The sequence below is a fragment of the Helicoverpa armigera genome, chromosome 24, assembly GCF_030705265.1.
Source record: "Helicoverpa armigera isolate CAAS_96S chromosome 24, ASM3070526v1, whole genome shotgun sequence".
In the NCBI taxonomy this organism is placed as follows: domain Eukaryota; kingdom Metazoa; phylum Arthropoda; class Insecta; order Lepidoptera; family Noctuidae; genus Helicoverpa; species Helicoverpa armigera.
Genome location: NC_087143.1, coordinates 183,300 through 206,583, shown reverse-complemented (window position 1 = coordinate 206,583; position 23,284 = coordinate 183,300). Strand labels below are relative to the sequence as shown.

The 23,284-nt window shown below is 34.8% G+C and overlaps 1 protein-coding gene across 3 annotated transcripts in view; it reads right to left on the bottom strand.

The window, feature by feature from the left end:
* Positions 1 to 22,020, bottom strand: part of LOC110379324 (uncharacterized) — a 66,016-nt gene extending 43,996 nt beyond the window's left edge. Inside the window, exon 1 of one of the 3 annotated variants that reach the window (XM_064041090.1) lies at positions 21,885 to 22,020. In XM_064041090.1, the coding sequence (XP_063897160.1) occupies positions 21,885 to 22,005 (121 nt within the window). In that variant the 5' untranslated portion in view covers positions 22,006 to 22,020. Of the gene's footprint in view, positions 1 to 13,108; positions 13,263 to 20,965; positions 21,104 to 21,884 lie in introns of those variants that run through there. The other 2 variants (XM_064041095.1, XM_021338940.3) reach the window with 2 other exon arrangements.
* Between the last annotated feature and the right edge of the window lie 1,264 nt (positions 22,021 to 23,284).

Here is a 23,284-nt window from a genome sequence, read left to right as displayed (position 1 = left end):
ACTACACAAATAGAAATTTATGTTCAATTAACTATATAGACAGTGAAATTACCTTGCGTTATTAAAAAATAACATAGTTATAGGATAAGAAGTTACTGAGAAACAGTGGTTTGAAAAGTACTATTTTAGGCCAAATGGCGCGCGGTTGACGTACACGCTCTTAACAACTATTTGTAAAATATCAATAACGTTCACTTTTGAATAGTTTGTAACTAGGCACGCAACCGACTAATTAAAAAAATATAAGTGACAGTTACAAATTATAAATGGCACATACATATTGAAAAGTAAAAGTTATTATAAGTGAAAGTCAAAGATACATAGACGTACATATATTATATTACCTATGTGTATTAATAACGACTAGATATAGACTTTCTCAATTGAAGGCTATTCTTTAATACAATATGTTTTTATGCAGAATCTTCTTGATGCTTTATTTTAATGGTAATGTTATAGAGGTAATTAAACACCTTTATGCTATTTGTTTGTACGACAATGATTATCATAGAACTTGGACACTGGAAGACGAATCCAATAAAAATTCCTGCAACTGAATTTAGGAAACCATAACGATAATAAGATGCGATAACGACTCAAAGCAACCTACATGTTATACAAAAGATACAAGATGAAAATTTCATAACAAAAGGATATACTGAGGTATTTTCCTAAACTCCAGTAAGGTTTTTCTACACCTAGGTACTTCATGTACAATTTTAACAACATCATAAAGCCGCCAAGCCCACAATATTTTCAAAGGATTTGTCCCATAATAAGGCTCATTAGAATTCATCCGGTTCGTATAATGAGAGTCACATTTCAGAGTACATTGTCTAAATAATAGCGGCGACAGACGTTACGGTGCGACAAACATGTAATGATGTGCTCATGTTATGCTGAATGATTTGGGAAGCAAAAACTTTGTAGGTGGATAAAATCATTCATCTGCCTACCATTTACAAAGTTGTTTCAGTGGTCCAGTGTAACCAGATGTAGCGGAATACCATAATTTAACATGGATTACTTTAACTTCATTAGAGTGCCGATTGGACTTTTTGGATCTAGGCATAGTCACAATTTGACTGATTGTCTCACTTTCTGACTTTTGACTACCCGTAACTACTGACAAAGATATAAAACCGATGTTAATATAGAGAGAGAAATGGCAGAATTCAAATAAGACATAGGTATTTGGACTATCTTAACGATAAGAGTAAAAAGAAGACAACGAAAGATTAGGTACATTATACACAAAAACCCCCTCAGAAACGAATGCAAAGAAAGATAGAGCCATTAACTTCATGTGGTAATGAATAGGTTTTGCTATCAAGTGGCAAATATTAGTCTGAATTATGCTTAGTTCGTGGTATAAGGTAGATCCCCTCATGATTGTTAACGAATTACCGATTATTTGCCTACTTGATTTAATGCATACAATGGAAGATTAATACTAAAGGCTGTTTTACATTTACCGAATACTAGGTACTTACTAATTAATTAAATATTCATAATACTTAGCACTATGTACATATATTAGAATGCTTTTTAGCACAGTTTTTCCTCGAAAAAATGATAGAGATTTATCCTCAGATGTTATCATTGTTGAAGGAGTAATAAAAAGATTAGTCTCATCTTTCAAGTCGAGTGTTCTGTGGGTATTTCCTTTCCGAGTTGTTCGAAAAAAAATTGAGGTAATCATGTGTAAATATTGAATTAAGTATAGGTACCTAATCGCTCTCTTAATGCTCGCTTAAATGTTTTACGATATTCTAAAAATACTCCTCATAGCTATTTAAACGTTCTATAGAATCATAATTATATCATTTGCTTTGAATTTATTGTTAAAATACGTAATTGTTTTAATTTATGCATTTCTGACGTAATCCTGACGTTCTTATCAGTACAAACGCAACTAACAGTTATGTATTGTAATAATAAATTATGTAGATTGCAACAGTTATATTGCTGTAACTTTTATGATAACATTAGCATTTTCTATGATTGATGATTTCGCTGAAAATAGTAATGATGAATATTTGATAAAACAGTTTTCTCAACTCAGTTACCCGGGCAACCGAAAACCCTTTGATAAGACTGGTTATCAAACTTACTGGCTTCTGCCAGTAACGACTGTAAAAGATGTTCAAATGACAGCCGCCGACTACAGTTTATCGTGCCCAAAACTCAGTTATTGCTGTCCAAGATTCTTATAACGCATGTAAATACCCAAGTACCTACCTACCTAAATCTCTAAAAATACCACGATTACCCATAATTTAGCAACCGAATCTGAGGCATCAATCAACACGCCACTCCGCTCTATCTACTGAAGATAATTTCCGACAAAACGCTCCTAGTAATGCTCTTGCGCAGTCCTTGCTTCATCTGCGCTAACTTATCTTACAATTTGCGCAAACCTTGCGCTAGCCGCCGCAAATATTGTTCGAGCTCACGTCAAGTGTTTACATTGAATATGAAGTAATATTGTGCATCAGAAAATGAGAAATATCGTTAGGACACGATTTTATAAATAGACAGATATCTGTTTGAATACCGTAGTTCAATACCGGGCCAGAGTAAAAGAAACTCTTCAAGAGCCTACAAACTTTATGTTATGTCGATTAATGGCAGACTGACACAAGCCAATCGTACCTAATGCTAATTACACTAAATCACTGTCTATGTGCCTGTATTAATTCCAAACTGTTGTTACTACTCGTTACGGATCACCGGATAGTCAGTAGTCAGAAAGGCTGAGAACCAGTCTTTCTTAGAAGTATCGGGTTGCCCGGGTTGAGGAGGTCATATAGGCAGTCGCTCCCTGTAAAACACTACTACTCAGCGGTATCCGGTTACACTGGAAGCCGACCCCAACGTAGTTGAGAAAAGACTAGGCAGATGATTGAGATAAAACCTCTACAGTACCTAATCAGTGTACAGCACACGGTTCAAAGGACCAATTTTAAAAGATTATCTAGTGGATAAGGACCAAAAAAAAACAAACAATGGAACGCTTCAATTATAAACAGCTAATGACGTAGAGTAAACGTTTTTTGTGAAGATTATGTTTGTGACAAAAGAATTACTCTGCGGAATGTTTGAAGCGATTTTAAATGAAGTCTCGATTGAGCGTCTTTGACGAATTTGCTAGAAAATGGATTTTTAGTTTGTCCCTTGGAAACGAATTCTCAGTCCCGTATAAATAGTAGCCTAATGCCTCCCTCTATAAAGGGCTTATTTAACAGATTTTTTTTTCAATTGGACAAGTAGTTCCTGAGATTGTGTGAACGCACTAGCGTTCAAATAAATAAAAATACTCCTCATCAACAAAAAAAATTGAAGAATAAAGTTCTATTTATTTACATTTGCAGGCTAGACAGTTGTGGATTGTGACGTTTAGCATATAAAGTAGATAGGTAACGTCGGATCCTCCATGACACTTTGCCAAATGAGTTTCGAGATACCAAAGTAACAAAAAAATTGGCTCTATTTTTACACAATTTCCTAGTATTGATAGATGTCAACTTATTTCTCTTGTATTAGGAAATAAGTCGAGGTACGTAGGCCTCGGTACTTCTCGTCACGATTCAGTAAGGTAACGGAGTATCTAGGTGACGGCTACACGACGCCGCGGAGGCACGAACCTACTTCCAAGATGGTGTTTTGAGATAATGATCCTTTACAATAAGGTCTAAGACTAGCAAAGACTTGAAGGACTATTGCGGCTTTGTAAAAGCTAAATAATTTTCGAAAACAGGCACATAAGAATACAGATAATTCTTATAAATTCCCATCAGATAGAGTCACACTTTCTTTGATGCTTAAAACAGTTTTGGAAAACGCAACAACAGCAGTTGAAATGAATACTAATTTACTATTTTTTGCATTTTCAATTTCGTTTCATATAAGCAAAATATCGCTCTAAGTATACATACATGTACATCACTCATAATATACTTCTATGATTCTATTATTACGACTCAAATAAAACTCTTGAAGTCATAAAAGCAAGATGCATGCAGTCCATTACTCCCACATCATCATCAAAACTCGGTTCAAGCAACATTTCACGACGAATTACTATGTGGAGCACTGAACTCGACTCAGCTTGCCCACCCGAACTGAGAACAGCTAAACCACTGGAGACGCCAATGCTGTGCCTTCCCTTTTGACAATACATGTGAATCGAAACCTCCTCATTTTTGGGATGTCGGTTAAAAAGTACGAAACTTGTGCATACTCGTCTATTGTACATGATGACGATGTCATCCTAGCCGATTATCGGCCGCGGCGGCTGTTCTCATGTAAGGAGATTAGCCAATTGCGCAGGACATATTAGGTATAGTGCAGAAGTAGGTATTAGAGCAGACACAGGTGCACTCACTATTCCTTCACCGTAGCACAAAATACATAGGTACGGAAGTCAATCTCATGTATGTACTTCACTTTTCATGCCTAAACTCGGCGGTCGCGCTAGGGTCGTCAACTTTTTATGCGCATAAAACTAACGTGGTAGTGGTACTCGTATCTAATTATTTGATTTATTGTTGAGAATAAAACAGGAAAAATGAAATATAAGCCAATAATAATAAAATATTTAATGTGGCATACATGAGGTTAATAAACACTTTCAACGGAAATTCGTTTGAACGGATACCGAACTTTTTCAGAAACCGCAATTTATAATTTTGTTATTCATACATATACTTATAGGTACTTACTTATTACTCTTTACTTGCGAAAAAAATATTTTTTATGTAATGGGTTGGTACAGTCCCTGATCTAAGCTTGCTTCTACCTACAGAAACCTTGATTTGCGAGTTTTATTTCGTCTACCTTACAACATACTCTCGCCATGAATTATCAACTCCTACTACTTAGTAATAATCTTTGAGGGTAGGTTGGGCGGTTCGCCTGGGCCGACACTAGCAAAACTTATTACGGCATTGGGCCAGAGGCCGCCAGGGCGCTTACCTACCCACCTAACTGTACCTACCTACTGCGTTTATTAAAAGAACCATCGAAATATCAGAAAATAAGTAGGTCCATACTATAGGTAATACGGCAGGCTAAAAAACGACAGTTCACTGTTTATTGTTGTATTAAAACAACCGTCCACTGAACAATTACATATAATACGACTTTTTTTGTTACTCCATTATTATTTTTTCTTTTGTTATTAAAATTAAAAATATTACAGTCAAATTACAGTTAGGTAGGTATCAAAACGCGTGCACATTTATCTACCTTGTGTGTGACGCGCGTATCTCAAGAAAACGGCAGCCCCGCTCGCACTGTTTTGAGTTGTTTTGAGACAGCGCGTCTGTGAACACGCACACATAGACACCTATGTCTGCGTGACTCGAACGCGCTTTGTATGTAGATTGACTTCTGTACCTATGTATTTTGTGACCGTAGCCCGATAGGACGGTAAATCGACACGACCGGAGAGAGATCACAAGCAGGATCAGGGCAGATTGTACAAATTGCGCGCGTAACGATGTGTTAGAAAATGTACGAGTAAACTATCACTGTTGCATTGTCTCTCTTTCCGCGCGTATTTTGGCCGACTTTTTCTACTAGATATTTGTTGCTTATGTCAGATCCAGTTGGCTACATGCTCTGTGCACCCAACCCATACAACAGTGCTAAGTAGTGCTTTGTATGAAGGTCTCGACAGTAACTCGCTAGCACATAACAATGCCGGTCAGACTGGAATATTAATAATGTACTTTCGCTTTCTTTGGATTGTCACCTTAAACATCTTTACTGTGTTATTGCAACTTAGTGCTTGAAGTCAATAAAACCCTTTTATTTATAGAAATGTCAAGATTAATCAAGAGTATGGTAATTAATGGGTTTTTGTGACTTGAATCATTAAGCAGTTGTTTGTAATATGAGGAAACTAATACAAATAAAGTACCTATTGAATAAGGTGTTCTACGAAAATATTATTAACATCCTTTTCAAAGAAATTCAAGAAGGATGTAGATACATATTATAAAAGGTAACTTTAAGCTGGAAGAAATTTGTAGATCCGTACTCGTTTAAATAAAAAAATAAGTTTTATAGACAATAAAATTCATGTTAATTAATGCAATTTTTTGTAAGTTTATTTTGCTGTCACCTCTATTCTATGCATGCACTCAGGTGTACTGAGTACTATGATGTATGTATGTTGTACCTATATAGTTTCAATTGAAAATTACTATTCACCTTATTGTAAACCCAATAAAGTCCATTATCGTATAACAAAAGGTGATCTAATAGAACACAGGTGCGGTATTCGCTATAATTCATTGGAGACCGATGACACACCTTCAATAACCTCATTTGAACTAATTGCTTTGTTGGCAGATATAGATAATATTGTAATGGGCTATTACTGTTTATTAGCACTCCAAACCACCCTACTGAACGACCTTGTAAAGAATAAAGAGCAAAGTCCCAAAGATAGGGCCCTTAAATGACACTGCATCAATTATACCTTTGATTTAATCAAATATAACGATACAAGATAAACCTAGACTATAAGACCACTTTCAAATCAACACATACGTAAAGATAAAGAACAAACAAAAATAGTATAAGAAAGGAACTTGAAAAAATACTTGAACAATTGATTTTTCTAGAAAGAAGAATCGTTTTATTAGCCAAAAGAATTAAACGCACTATAAAATAAAACCAACATCCGATACAAATTAATATTTTAGTTATGCCCAATTATAAGTTACAGACGTTTCTAGAGACCACAAAAAGTCTCAAAGATCCAAAATATTACGTGACTATTCGAATCTATTTCCATCGCGAAACAAACTGGTTGGACCAGTTAAGAACATTTCAAAAATTATGACGTGTTCGTCTATATTTTTTGTCATTAAATGGTTATAATGTTGATTTTAATTGCAAACAAGTCAATCTACTGGAACCTAATGTAGAATTTAAATTGCAAAATAGTATTAAGTCATATTTCTCATAAGTCAGTTATGCTCGTATTAAAAAGTGTCAATTCTTCATTTTCGGAGATAGGAAGTCATCAAAAATCACATCATTTCTCACTGAGGGCGTAATGTAAGGGAATATCAGACTTGGCTACAACCCACCATGTTACTTCTAGAGCCCTGTTTGTAACATGGCCACGGTAACGGTTTTGAACAACCCTGCAACTCAAAACAATCCTAACCAATAATTTCATAAGGATTTCTATCAATAGAAAAGAAAAAGGCTTCGTAAGCACTCATTATGAATGTTAGGAATATAAATACGGTAGATTCTACATAGTTGCTCATAACAAAAAGTAATCACAAAGGCGTTTAATTCTTGGATGGACCATTAACTTCATCTTGTGTTTATGATGGCCGAGTAAATCGTTGAATCGGTTTGTTTGTTGTGTTGTCAACTGTGATGACTTCTAACTCCTCGCATCCAGGTCAGGGCTAAACCAGAATAACATTTGGATAATATTCGTATTTGAACTGTGAACAATTTTGTCGAAGGCAAATATTATACATAATGAAGTATTGTACGATAATGTATGCACATGGTAACGGTTGAATAGACATTGTTATTTCAAGTTTTCTAATGTTTTTAAGACCTTCTGCTTGACAGGTGAAGCTAATCATAAACGATTTTGAAGTAGTGTGTTTGTACGAAACTATCCTTGGAACTGCTTAACTAATCCGAAAAAAAAACCTACGAGTATAAAATGAATCCTAAAGTTGACTATGCAGGTATGTATGTGTTTGATAGTTGAATGATCTGTGTTATACGGTCGTGCATGACCAAAGTTGGTTGAATAGCGAATCGTGACTATTTTTGTAACTCAATTGAAGTTAAAAATATTCAAAGACGGAGGGATGTCACAGCATGACGAAACTTCAATGGACAGCTTTTTGTTGCATTTTATATTAGGGTTCGTTTATTACTACTATAAATTCGTGTTATTTTGGATCATTAAATTGAATAATTAAATAATGATGAAGTAATTAATTGTATTTGATAAAGTTTTTCGATACTTGAGATTATTTGGATAAACTTGTGTAGCCCCTGGAAGGGCAAATTGTTTATTGTTCATTATTTTGTATGATGCGATATCCGATAATAAGTACATATGCACATAGTCACGTCCCAATTTAAGATCAATATCTTACATTGATAAACACATATTTAAATTTCAATACCTACAGGACTGTCAAAGTTATCACCCAACAGTCATTTACCTCAAAGTTCTTAGTAACGGCACATACGAACAGACAAACATACAAATTGACAAGTAACCGACATTACAATGTACTGAATCATATGTAAATTGTCATTGTCCACAAAGATTAAGTTTGACAACTTGACATATATTTAAAAGATGAAAACAACAATGATGTATGTAATAAACCTATTTGTGGAAAGGAGGTGACTGTGTGCGTAGGTACAAACGGACCAAGATTCAGTTAGTTACAACGACATGGAAAACATTTGGTCCTTTGAACCCCATTGTTGTTTTGGCAGTTAAGAGCGTGTACGCTCGGCGCGCGATGTCAACTTTAGGTAATTCAACGCAAAAAACCGCGCAGACTAGCGTCGCGGCTGTGTGCGTGCCTATCATACTGCACGTATAGTCACACAAACCATTTTGATCCTTTCGAGTGAAATTGGTAGAACAAAAAATATATTATTTAGTAAATAGTTAATAGCGGGAAAATAGTGTAAGTCTATGGATGTCTAAAATATAAAAGCATGAAAATAAGTCGTTAATACTTACACTCTTTTGCAAAAAAATCGGGCACCTATGAAAACCTTGGTTTTGAGGACTTTCTGTATATTACATACAATTTTCAACAGTACTAAATAGTCGACTGATGATTAATGACAATGTTAAGAGTTTCTGTATTTTAACCGATTTCAAAAAAAGAAAGGAGGAGGTTTCAATTAGATTGTTTTGTGATTGTTCTCAATTTGATTGTTCTCGATTTCTCAAAGACGCCTGGACCGATTTGAAAAATTGATTGTTTATATGAATGGTCCAGTCCATCCAGACCGAAAAATTGTGGTCAAATAACAACAATTGCCGGAAAGCCAAATATTGGTGAAGAGCTTGGGTTTACCATTGCAAATAAAGTTTTAAGTTATCTATCCTATATGCTTCAAAAGTTATTCGAGATCAAAAGTCAAAATTTGAAGCAGCATTTGAAGCAAGCCCTTTCATTTGATACCCATATCGTAGGAATGCATTAAAAACATTTTTTTCTCCATCTTGGGTATACCGCCATATTGGATATAGAATCATACATTGTCATTAAAACTGAACATTCAAACAAAATTTCAACTCAATCGATAAAAAAAATATGCTTCAAAATTGAACTTTAAATAAAATAGTAATGTATCAAGATTTATTGGTCGCGCTTGAAATGTACTCTATTCTCGGTATCCACGGCAGAGGTTATTCACCCTACGCGATGTGACGGAGCGACACGTCCTCTCTCTGTGAAGCCTTGCGGCGGTCTGGTTTGAGTTGACTCGCGTGCAGCGTTTTATAGTAGTTTTTAAATAATTTATAAAAAAATAAAAACGAGAGATTAAATTATAATATAAAGTTTATGTTTTAAAGAAAGAGTTATATTACTATAGTAAATAATTGTTATATTAAATTAAGTAAGATAGATAGGTAAAAAAAGCATTTGAAATTCACAATTTTTCACATTGTTAAAATATTTTTTTCTGAAAGATAGAGACCGAAATCAAAAAATGTTTTCAACTAACTATATGCATGGGGATTTCGTCTATGAGTAAAAAAATAAAGATGATTAGATTTGCTACTGTTTTCACATGAATTTAAGCTTCGAAATAGACGCTGAACGGGAATTTTATAAAACATCTGTTACGTTATAGGGGTTCTAAGTATTTAAACTACACAAATAGAAATTTATGTTCAATTAACTATATAGACAGTGAAATTACCTTGCGTTATTAAAAAATAACATAGTTATAGGATAAGAAGTTACTGAGAAACAGTGGTTTGAAAAGTACTATTTTAGGCCAAATGGCGCGCGGTTGACGTACACGCTCTTAAGAAAGCAACTAAATAAGTTTTGGAATCAGGCGTAACTTTGCGAAAATATAACTCAAAATGTTAGGAAAAATACGCGTACGGAACTATAGCTACATATGTATGTTTTCTAACAATTAATTAAGAAAGTTAACCTTTCAATCTCTATATAAACTATTAAAATTAATAGATAAGCTAATTAAATATTGCAATATACCTACGTTCCCTATCTGGTTGACTTTGAGAATGAGTCTATCTTTTAATAGTTGTGGGAGAAACCTGTAACAGCCTACGCGAGACTACGTAGTCTAAAGTAAATAATACCTATTTCCATAAGCTCTTCTATAATTCATTTACTATCTACAATAAATAACCTACTGGTGTTACAACTACTGCATTATTACAAGCGTTATCACGTTTTATGTTCTCGTTATATCAAGTAGGTACTTAGTTAAATAAACTTGACTGTTCTAGGTAGTCTGGTTCATATAAACTTAGAAATGACACCAGATGTCAAAGTAATACTTAGAGGATAATATAATCTATGGTTTCTACGAGTAAACACCTCTAGTAAGTACCTACATAAAGTTTTCTATACTTACTATAGTAGTGACAATTATGTCCTTAGGTATTTAAAATATTTCGTCAAGTCAAGTCTATTATTTAAAACGACATTTAAAATATTTCGAATAGTTTTTAAATTTTTGTCACTGACCCAGTTTTTTGAGTAGTAAGTGTAAATTAAAACAAATTTCATATCCACCTACATTATAATTTTATTAATATTTCTGCACATAAATATAAGAAGCAGCTTAGAATATCTAATATACTCACAGTTGCAAAGTAAACTTGAATGCGGTGCATTCCTCTCAAGGAACTACTAATACAGGTTTTAGAACTTCTATCTCGAGAGCTATGTTACTGCCAAACGTAATGGATTTCTATTTATAAACTACTATATACGGACAAGTATTCTATGTTCGGTTAAATTATTCCATAAATAAACTATGAATGTACTTCAAAGTGACCATTAATGGATACCACATTTAATTATTACAACACTTTTGGAAGTACTTAGCGTAATTCACAAATGTTTATCAAGTTAAGTCAACATTTACCTACAAGTCAATTAATTTTCAATTTTAATGTCATTTAGTTTTACGAAATTCTGTTATGAGCAATCTTAAAAAGAGTATCTAAAGACCAAACTCATTTATACTAGAATGGATCGTTGAATTCAAGAATCTCGACTATTAATAGCACTAATTGCAAAATCTGAATTTTTAATCAAGAACACGAATAAAAATGCCATAATTAACTATGTATTTTATAAATCTATGATCTATAGAGCGATAGTTATTCAACCTTACGCAACGCGATCGAGGCTCCGTGAACTAATTAATAGATGAAGGCTCTATTACATTAATATCAAGGACGAGGCTATGGCGGCCATAATTTAATGGCTCGGTCAAACATGGCCGCTTAATCAACGGAAGTTTCTAGAAAGAACCCAAATATTAGTGGTGACTAGGCGTTTTAGCAGCAAATTGCACCTATAGTTAGCATAGGCTAGGGAAATATAAAAACCTTTTTGTGTAATTATTTGAATTCAGTACAAAAATGAAGAGTTTGTTCGTTTTTCTGTTTGAATGCGCTAATGAAAGGAACAATAGGACCGAGTGTTAGATAGCCCATTTAACTCAATTGGTTAAACGGTGAAGCTCCCTTGGAATGCGAATAAAACCGCTGGTGGGACCCAGAATTAAATAAGGATTTTATCAAAAAGGTTCAACGCTTTTTATAATTAAAGTGCAAACGTTTACGGAGTTTCAATATACATAGATGTTAAGATTAATTGTCTTAGAATAAAACCCAGATAATTACCTATTTCAAATAGCGTGATAAAGTGCCTATTTACCCCATACAATTATGAGATTACCTACATTTCAACTATAAAACTCTATAGTCTATTAAATAAACTATCGACTAGTTATCGAGGGGTCAGAGAGGTTGAATTCTATAATAATTACATATAGCTGTAGACAGCAGTTGTGTCTATAAACGGGTTTAGCTACAAACGCCACGTTTTGTAGGAATGCAGCTAATACCTACCTATAGCATAGGAATGTTGCTAAAGTAAAAATAGAGAGTACTTGGTAGATTATGAGGTATTTAATAAATAATAATATTAAACAATAGATTACGTTATATTTACAAAAAAAATGTGATAACAATACGTCTAGCTACCTGTTTTACTATCACGTAAATATGTAGAAACCTTTTTATAAAGACATAGTTTATAATAGTCTTAGTACAGAGTTATAGTTTCTATGGTATTTCACATTGGTATTGATTTACATTGATGTTATTTCACTATACGGCATGAAAACAGGAGTTGAGTTTGAGTTTGAGAAAAAAAACTGTAAATTGTTTTATTGTATCTCTTTTAGGAAATAATCTCTTCTCGCATTAAATAGCGATAAATAATAATTAAACGAGTTTTTGGCATATGAAAATGTTGTGTTGGCATTTTACATGTAAAATTATGATCCCGGAACGAATCAAGAATACAGTACATTCACCTCCTGTATAAGTATGTAACTTAAATTGAAAGTATTTAAGTAATTTATTATCCTTCACTATTTAATTTTTGAAGGATACATTCAAATTCCATGTTAATTTTTTCTTTTCCTTTTATACGCGTTTTTATTTCATCAGACCGTTGCATTGTTTACATTCGCTTTACTTAATCTACAGATAACATAGATTTTGTATTGAGGTTAGTTAACTAAAATACAAATATTATGAAGCAATCCTCTAATTGTTATTAATTTATCTACGAATTTTAAATTGTGATATTTGGAACTGATTAAATACAATTTTATAGTGCTCTGATGTTCTGCAAGACTATGTAGATCTGTATTTTAACGGTGTACCTAATATTATTTTTGGTTATAATATCTATAGGGACAATTTATTATATTGTCCGCAGTAAAAATATTTATACTCTCCCGTTTTATTTTAGAACCCTACAATTTTTATAATTGAAAAGTAAACAGAACTTACCGAAGCTTTTGTAAAGAGTCCATGATATCCTTAAAACAATGATGAGTACTAAAATGAACATAGGCAGCAAGCCGATCAGTCTTTTGTCCGAAACATACACAAACTCCTCTTTGGTATCCGCTGTATTTTGGACCTCCATTTTAACTAAAGTCTTCACTTATAACCACACTAAAAACTTTAATTATTAAGTTATATTTTCACACAAAAATATCCAAAAATGCAGTTGACAGATTCAAAATTTATCTAAACTCAATATGCGATTTGAAAATCGAAATCATTTTCCACGCAACAAATAAAAAAAAAAACTTCAAATTTCGAACACTGGCCGCACAATAAAAAAAAAGTTTGTAACAAAAAAGTTTTGTTTCAAATTCCGAATAGAGAATAAAATTTTTAATATTGTAATAGAGCGCGCACGTTTGTCTGTGGAGTACGGTAAATAGAAACAGAGGCTCGGCTCGAAGCGACCGCGCCGGTCGTACTCACACACGCATTATCTCCATTGATAAACGTCCGTGACTTTGTCTCAAAGATATGCCTATTCAAACAGGTTAATTTAATAACCGATTATTAAAATTTGCATTGATTATCTCTAAATCTAGTAATAACATGCCGTTATTATCGATCAGTGCAAGGAGACGGATAATGTTAATGGCGTCTAATGCTGTGTTATTAAAGGTTATTAGTGTTATCTGGCGTTGTTAATAGCTGATTAATCTTGACTGAAATGTTTTGTTATGGCTGTCGGTCCTACTTTGTCTTAATTGTTAGGTCAGGGACGGCTTTCTTTAAGTTTCATTGTAAAAGTTTCCCCAGAGACAGAAATACATTTCAGACGATTTTCTTTCACGCCTTGCCATCTAATGTGATATAATTTATATATTTTTATTTCAATAATTCCATATAACTTTCTTGATATAAATAAACAGTTAAAGACTTTTACTGTTACAGCCTTTTTATCGTCCCTGGTGGGCACAGACCTCTGTCTCGTAGAAGGATAAGAAAAAAAAGAATCACCTAAAACCTTGATAATACATAATGAAAAAATTCGTTCTAAGTACATGGTGTAACCATGAGACATTTAGAATGACCTATGACCTGCGTAAGTGGTGGTGGTGGGTCTTAGTTGTGGTGGGTGTAAGTGGGTGGTGGTGCTGAAGTGGGGTTCGATAGGTCGGCAGCCCCACCATTAACCTAGCTGACTGTCGTAGATTTATAGAAATGGTTGTATTTATAAGGTGGGCTAGTTCTTTTAGGTCAAAAGGTGGTGAAAAAGTTTTGGATTTAGGTACATTTATCTTGGCTTACTTTTGTGGATGGAATCTAAATTCGTTTTTTCATTGCTAGTTAAGTAAGTTATTTTTATTCGGAAGTGAGGTAAACATTATAGGCTGAATTATGAGGGTTAGTATAATTACTTATGTTTTACGTTGTTTCGATATTTTCTAGTTATTGTAGATAAACGTATGCGTGGTATGTATTCCTGTCCTCGAAATAATAATATGAATGATTATAGGTACCTGTTAGTCAGACAAGTGCAGATGATATGCAATAATAGTGAGAAAATCAAACCGGTTGTTTTTTTCCTGACTAGTAGAGTATGTTTATCTTGAGTAGTCAATCAGTTTGAGAAAAACGATTGGTTTTATGACGGTTGCATGTAATTGCAAATCACTATAGCAGGAACATTAGCCATGGAAATTAATTATGGAGACTGGATGGACTCTACATAAGAAAAGGATTTTCTAGTCACTTGTATATACTTATTAAAAATATTTTTAATATTTTTCTGTTTTATTTTCATCATCAGTACCTGCATATGGACATCTCAATCTTAAACTACACTACCGCAACTAAGAATGATATCCAATTACTTTGATACACCATATCGGTCAACATAAAATTCACAAGGACACACCCTCAAAAGACAGTCAAAACATATCAAATTATTTCGACACAATTCCGAAAAGGGCACAAACAATATTATCTTTATCTTTTACAAAGAATAACAACTAGACAAAACATTGATATTTGCTATCTCAGTGCGACATCTAAAGATTGCGTACCTACGTACATATTTGGGGCAAGGGGGCGTGACAAAAAAGTCAGACACACCATCACTGGGGCTGCAAAATGTTCGAAGGCACTGGTACATGAAGGCCTCCAGAAGGAACATGGTGGGTTTTAGTCAGTAGGATTCTGACACTTCCTCACGCAGAGAGGGGTCATTTGATGATTTCCCTCAAAAAAAAAACAGTCACCACTTGATACCAGCGGTGGTACTTGTACCATGAATAGGAAGGGTGTGAGTGTCAGTATGACGAGTGACAGGGGTAAATGGAAGAGAATGACATATTGCGCCGACCCCAAGTAAAATTGGGAACAGGGCAGGAGGAAGAAGACTTGATACCAGCAGTGTATTAAGCAGTCGGGCTTCAAGCTTGATGGAGTCAGGTAAATAGAGTAATTTGATAAGTTAGTAGAGTTTTAGGACAGCAATAATAGTCTGAAGAATAAGTAACGGGGTGTCCTGCGTGAGCGACGAACGCGACGCGACGCGACGCAACACGACGCGACGTAATGCGACGCGATGCTATACGCGACAAGTGTCCTACGTGATTTTGGTCATTACTTCTCAAATCATGGAGAAGTACAGTACAATTTTGCTTGAAAGTTCATACTTAAAGTACACACAGCAATATTCTTTCAGTTCTTTGTACTAAAAACGATTTCTATAATGTTTATGTTTTTTGTCCCACAACGCTTCTGAATAGTTCGTGATGTCGCATCTGGTCGCCTTCAAAACAAGTTCGCATTACGTCGCGTCTTGCCGCAGACTGTCACATAGGCCGCATGTAGGGAATGCCGTTGAGTTGATCGCGTTCGTCGCGTTCGCAGCGTCGCGTCGCGTCGCGTTCGTCGCTCACGCAGGACACCGCGTAAAAAATGAGCTTCTACCACTAATTGACTTTAGAGATTAAAGTAAGTAACTCAAACTAACTAATCAACTCATGTTTTCTTACGGATCTATCTATGTACTTCGCATAGCACGTTTGTAGAACGTAGTCCACTTTAGACGTTCCTTCTCAGAAACTAATAAATAAAATTGCATACATCGATGCATGAGATCAAACCGTTATAAATCACTCTCATTTTATCGCTGCAATCAATACATATGGTTTCACCTTTACAGCCTCGCACTAGTCAGCCGATAGTTAGATCGGGGTCATAAATCAATAAGAGATGAAGCAATAATGATGTATATCGAATAAGGCCCAAGCTGACCAACATATAAATAAACGATAGTTTTCTCAAACATCTGTTTACTAAGAATTTTCACGTTCATTTTACAAAGTAAACAGTTGTTATTAAGAAAAACGCACATTAAAAAAGTTAATGATTGATTTCACGATTAATTTAAAATTAACTATCAGTCAACTATCGGTCGACAGTTTAATCGACAGTGTGCGGGGGATCTTACAGTGACAGATAAAACCACAAGCGGTGAAAATAAATCCGTCAAGTGATAGTGGCGATGGATTTCTACCTATAGAATTTCTCAAGCGATATGAGATGATAGCCAGAAATTGTGACATTCATCGTGGTTCTTTGATTGCTGATAACGTTTCACTGGCGATTATTCACACGTATATTGTGTAGATACACGTAAAATACTATTTTTAGTGTGCAATATATAGGTATAAAAAAACAATCATAGTGCAGGTACAGCATCATACCACATACCAAGCCTAATAGAACACAATGTAGTACAGTAAGGTTACTAGTAAACAAAGCATAACGTAGGTTCAGTCACGCACGCAATGACCTAGGAATAAGAATGTGTTACGACACGGCCCGGGAGCATTGCGTAAAGGAAGAGACGAACTAACAAGTGCGCTCTATATGTTGGACACGGAAGAGACATGTGACAGAGATCGTCTTCCGAACCTTTTCCCAACTATGTTGAGGTAGACTTGAAGTTTAACGAGCTGCAGCTGAGTACCTACCAGTGTTTTACAAGGAGCGACTGCCTTATCTGATCTCCTCAACCTAATTACCCGGGCAACCCAATACCCCTTGGTTAAACTTTTGAATACCCGTAACGACTGCCAAGGAGATCATGAAGTGTTATGCTTTCTACAAAGCCGGTTACATCTGAAATGAAATTAGTCATCAGTTATACTCCTTTACGACTATAATCCTTTAAGGCGTATGCTAGGGAATTTCTCGTTCTTCTGCACAATCTGACAGTGAATCATAAGGTACGGGTATCATAACATCATAACATCGGTATGTAAGTCACTGTTTTGACAATACATATATCTGAGCAGTAAGTGGTGCCATATAACTTAGTTCTCTGTAGGATATTTAATTCGTGCCTCGCTCGAGTTGTGTAACACAAGAAACAACGGAATTACAAACGTGTTCTCAAAATGTTATCCGCTCGGTTGTGGCGACACGCTTGTTTCCGTTTCCTCACCAAAACTAGGTGATACGAAAGAATTTTGCAAACAAGCTTTAAGCAGAAATTAATATTCTATGTTGCTCTCCGGTAATGTGCCGATCGCAAATCATCATCTGCCTAGCCTTGTGTAAGTTCATACTCCAGTCGAATTAAGATGCAACTGGCCAGTGTTTTACACAATCTGACGACTGCCTAATTATTTTGACTACCTTAATATTTTTACCATCACCATCTCTCTGAAACACGGAGTTCGTCATGATATCAACTATTTACGGACTTTTACTTAGTTTTTTTTACGACTCTCATTCATGATTCAAGTAGGTACCTTAGTATATATATCAATTGTTTTATGCGTTCGATTTGTTCCAAAGTTGTGAAGCAAGACTATCGTAGTGCATATAAAACTTACAATTGAGTTGTCAGTCATGTGGTCAGTGCCGCATGACTGGCTGATTGAATCGGTGCGTCTTGTGACAAATCGCGTGACGGCGGGCACGGTGGGCATCGGCGGCGTGACAGCAATCAACGGTTATTGAAGCGACGCTTTTGCACAGTTCGCGGTATTAAAGGACTAGTCCTAAAGAAGATTCTGTTGTAATAGTAACGGTTAATAAATTCTATCATCTCCTGAGCCTTTTTCCCATCTAAGTTGGGTGGGGTCGGCTTCCAGTCCAACCGTATGCGGCTGAGCACCAGTATTTTACAAGGAGCGACTGCCTATCTAAAATCCTCAACCCGGGCAACCCAATAAACGGTTATTAAATTCTATTTTATAAATATTAGTTTTAAATGTATCGACGCCATGACTTTAAACAATCAATTAGTAGATAGGTACGTAGATAATTAATATGGAATTACGTCCATGAAATACCTTAAATTACATAACTTTTGAATAATTTCACTTGTGAACTGATTGACGATTGATTGATTAGATAAATAAATATTGTAGTTTCACAATCAAGTGCTAGTGCTAATCAGTCTTGAAGAAGTGTTAACATTGTTGCTGGAGGCGCCATCTAGTGTCACTCATAAACACTAAATCATAACTTTAAACGCCATTCAACGCTAGATGGCAGTAAAAGTAGACCGTTTTTAGTTCAGCTACTCGCCACTAGATGTCACTACTATATTTTATCAACAACGTTAATTGAGGAGAAAACAAACCAGCCGATTTTACAATAATATTGTTAAGCTGGAAAATACATAAGCTGGCGTTATTCAAAATTAAAAGTAAAATAAAACACAAGAATTACCATGAAAAGGAAAATAAAAGAAACAAGTACCGACCTAATATTATAGTAACAAGGATCCGATTTGCTTTGGACAGTTAGGTATTTGGTAGAGCAAAGTCCCTATTAGGAAATTATATGACAGCTACGATAGGAAACAGTAACCTACACGATCAAAGTACAAATTCTAATGATTATTATCAATAATTTGAATAGATAGATTAATCAAATACGTAACAAATATTATAGTTGTTAATCATTTCCTAATCTTGCTCAATAAATGACACATTATGCACTCACTAAGTACTTACATACAGGAATTACTCACAACATACTTTTGAAAATCATCCTTACTAGGTCAATAACTCTTGTTTGTTCTTGCCATAAAGGTCATTCAATAACGATTTTGTGTTAGATTTTATAGCAGTTTTCCCAGTTAGCCCACCTCTCGAGAAATTCATTTTAAAATACTAGATGTGACGGTGGTTCCACCCGCGTCTTAGAAGAGCTACTTCACGTGCCAGTATAAAAAGTAGCCTTCCCGATAACTGGGCTATCTAACATTGAAAGATTTTTAAAATCAAACCAGCCGTTTCTGAGATTAGCGCGTTGACACAAACTCCTCAACTTTATAATATTAGTATGGAAATACGGTATTTCTATACTAATATTATAAAGTTGGTAGGTATTTCAAATACCTATAGATTAGAACCATAACGTACGTAAACAATACCTACCAGTAACAGAATAAATAAGACATTCCGTTAACAAATCGTTCTATTTATTACCCGACTGCCAATGAAGGAGGGTAATGTTTTTCGAGTGTATGTAAGTATGTATGTATGTCTGTTCCTTTGTGACCTCCTGTAGCCTAAACGGCTTGATGGATTTTGATGTATGAGGTATCGTTAGATTTGTCTTGATTACGGGAGTGTCATAGGATACATTTTATCCTAAAAGTCCCACGGGATATTTTTTCTAAATTTCCCTTTAAAAAAATATGTATGCGGTATCATTAGATTCATTTCAATCACGGGAGTAATTAATATAGGATACGTTTTTTCTCAAAATTCCCACGGGAACATGTTAATTCTGCGTCAACGCAAAGCAACTCATGCGTTAGCAAGCAAAAAGATAGGGCGTGGCCTGGCATGCGGCGCGCGGCGCGGTGCGGAGGGGGATATGCTCGAGTATACAGCCCGAATGCGGGCACACGCATAAGGTAAAGTAAGGTACATAGTCTTCTACATCTACAACATTTTCGTTAAATAAAAACAGCTAAAAAGTTATAAATAAAAGAATTATTATTAAAAAAACAAAATACCCGACTGCACACTAAAAAAAGAGTAAAACAAGCCCCACAATAATATTGATCAATCAAATGCTAAAAACTAATTATGTAATACCGTTTAAACAATACCTATATTAAAATACACTACAATATGTGTTCGTAATCGATAGTTAAATAAACAGAAACTTATTTTGAATACAAATTTACTGAATATAATTTATAAATATTGATGGAAAGCATCGCAGGCGGGGACCACCTTGACCGCCACCAACGAAAATTCTGCTAAATGGTGCACAACCGAAATGACTATAAATAAGCCTCTGTTGGTTGTCTCTTTTTTTAGTGTGCAGTCGGGTATTTTGTTTTTTTAATTTTTGTTTAATTTATAAATATGTGAATGTAGTTTATCAGTTGTGTTTGCATCAATAACACAAGTTAATGCATAACTTTCCTTGGGGTTAAACGACTGTGTGTGAAAAGGTGTCCCGAAATTACAATATAATCTAATCTCGATTAATGGACTTTCGTCATAGGAATGACGACAACCAAAGAGTGTGACGCTATAGTTAATACATAATATATTTTAAATGCAATTACAGTCTCTACTTGACTGACTGTTCAATGGTAAGAAGTTAACTCAGTGGCATTCAATAGAATGTAAACAAACAAGCAAACATTAAACAGGTACACGAACTATTAACAAAAAGAAACTGTAAAATAGGCAATCCTCACTTAAACCATTATCAAAACAAAGTCTTAACAACAGAAATGATTGAAGAAATCAATTAGGAAGTAAACGCTAACACAACAGCTGTCGATAAAGTTGAAACACCATCCATTGCTGGTTCAACACGAGACAAAAACGAACTCACCGAAGAGCCTGTAGCATCGTATACAAATGCACGTCACTGCGTAAAACACGATGATAACTAGGAAAGGCAGGAACAACACCGTGGCATCCATGTCCAAAGTCACGGGGATCAACGCGACAACTAAACGTTTGGGGAATTATCGACAGCAGATAATGTATCGCACAAATTGATAGCTGAACTTAATTAGCCAGATAGCGGAGTTGTGATGGTGAAAGGATTTGGAGTTCAAACTGACTAGTTAGATGTTGTGTTAACTGAGGACTCGGAACAAGGAGAAATGTACTATGAATGTTTTTTGATGAAGAGCGTTTAATGGCCGATGAATATGGGTAGGATACAGTTGTGTTATATTAATTTTTCAACAGGCGTTAGCAAATGCTAACTCTTATTTATACGTCTAGATATATTTATATTAATATATTTAGGAAAATTCAAATATGCCATTATCAAATGCCTCTATGTAAAACCAGATCGAGCCAAAACATATGATAGGTCAAGTCCTAGGTAAGACGTAGACAGATTTGGAACAAACTCAACTCTAATCAGAATTATCTTAAGAATAATGCCGACGTAAAACAAAATAGATAAGCCAATGACAATAGCACAGCTGTTTTAAACATAACCTTAAACATTGATGGACTAGAAATTATATTGCTTTAAATCTAAACAAACCCTTATATAAATAAATCACAAATACCAATTGTATTCAAAGAAAGGTAAGTATACATATATGGGTAGGTGATGTCATCTGAAAGTCTAATGTTGGCTGTAAAAGAAACTGACTTGCAAAATATTGATGTTGAAGCTCGATGAAGAATAAGGTATGAACCAAGTCAGCAGATGTAAGGAGAACCTAGCACACAAACTATTTGCATAAGGGTGCTGGATGAAGAGTCAAATATAGTAACACAAGACTTACTAAAGACTCTGAAGACATATCTCCCGATAATCACATCACAGATCTGCAGATATATAAACACCAACAGGAGCACAGTTATCATGAAAAACAGAAACACGATCTCCTTTTGACTGAGAAACATTTTGGGAACACTTTTCCAATATTTTCGAAATAAAGTCTATTGTATGTTATGTTCTCGTTCGTTCGTTGTAAACTGACATTGATCTCGTGGCTGCAAGAGATAATGATTCAGACACAGTGTTAGTGATTGGACGCACTGTGTTCGTAATCGCATGGATTTTGGATTCATTCTGTTCTGTGGAAAGTATTGGTGGAATACTGTCCCTTGCTAATTATTTTTTAGGTTCAAACATAATGAATGAAATAATAAACAAAGAACAAGTTTAGATATTGTCATGTCACATGACCAAGTAAAAGATTTGAATATGGTTCAAGATCATATTAATATACTCACTACATTTTTAGACGGCTTACAGAAACTAATTCCATATGCAGTGGGATAGGTAATTTTGTATGGGAAAAATTTGGAAGACGTCACGAATAATGCTCTATTGTATAGAAATGTGTTATCGGTGTCAAAACACGCTTCTGTTGAAAAACCATTTACACAGGTGACTGACTGTGCGTAATCTTCCTCTGGGCTTCTTTATTCCAATTTCAATCTTATGCTTAAGCTGTTTAGGTATGTTTTCGTTCGTCAAATCTTAATGTTGTAGTACAGATAATCCGATAAGCCTATCTTGTTTTCTCAACACTGATTACCAGTGTATCGTGGCCTTCCAAACCTCCCGTTTAGTTCAGGTGTGTGAAACGTTTGTGGGGGGTCAGGATGAAATCGGACAGGTCTTAGTAGATTAGTTGGGGGATTATTTAATATTGTATGGACACCAAGGTCGGATTTGTAAATCTGTGCCTAGGTTGCACTTAGATTTATTTGTGAGGGGTTATTTTAAGATAATTAGCAAGTGCATGCACATCGTCTGTTCTGACTAGCTAGTCAGATTTTATCTTAACTTTTATATTCTTAAAGGCAATTTCTACGAAATGTTATGAATAACCAAATTACATTGTCATTTGGGAATGATTTTTGATAATAATCTACCATCACTGGGAAAGTTATTATTATGTTCACCAAAAAACTTCATGAAAAAGGTGTACTAAAAGCCTGTTTGACTAAATACAATGTATGCTAGCATCCAAATATATCTTAAAATCCACAAACAGCTAAACGCAATGTTCGCAGTACACAGTGAAGAACAAAAAGACAGTAAAAGAGTTGATGCAAATGAGCCGAGTTGATTTACTGACGATTGTTCCGCTGTGGCGTCGCCTTCATTACTACCAACATGGCGAGCGCTAATTACCGCAGAGCTCTGAAGATAAATATTTAAACAGTCTAT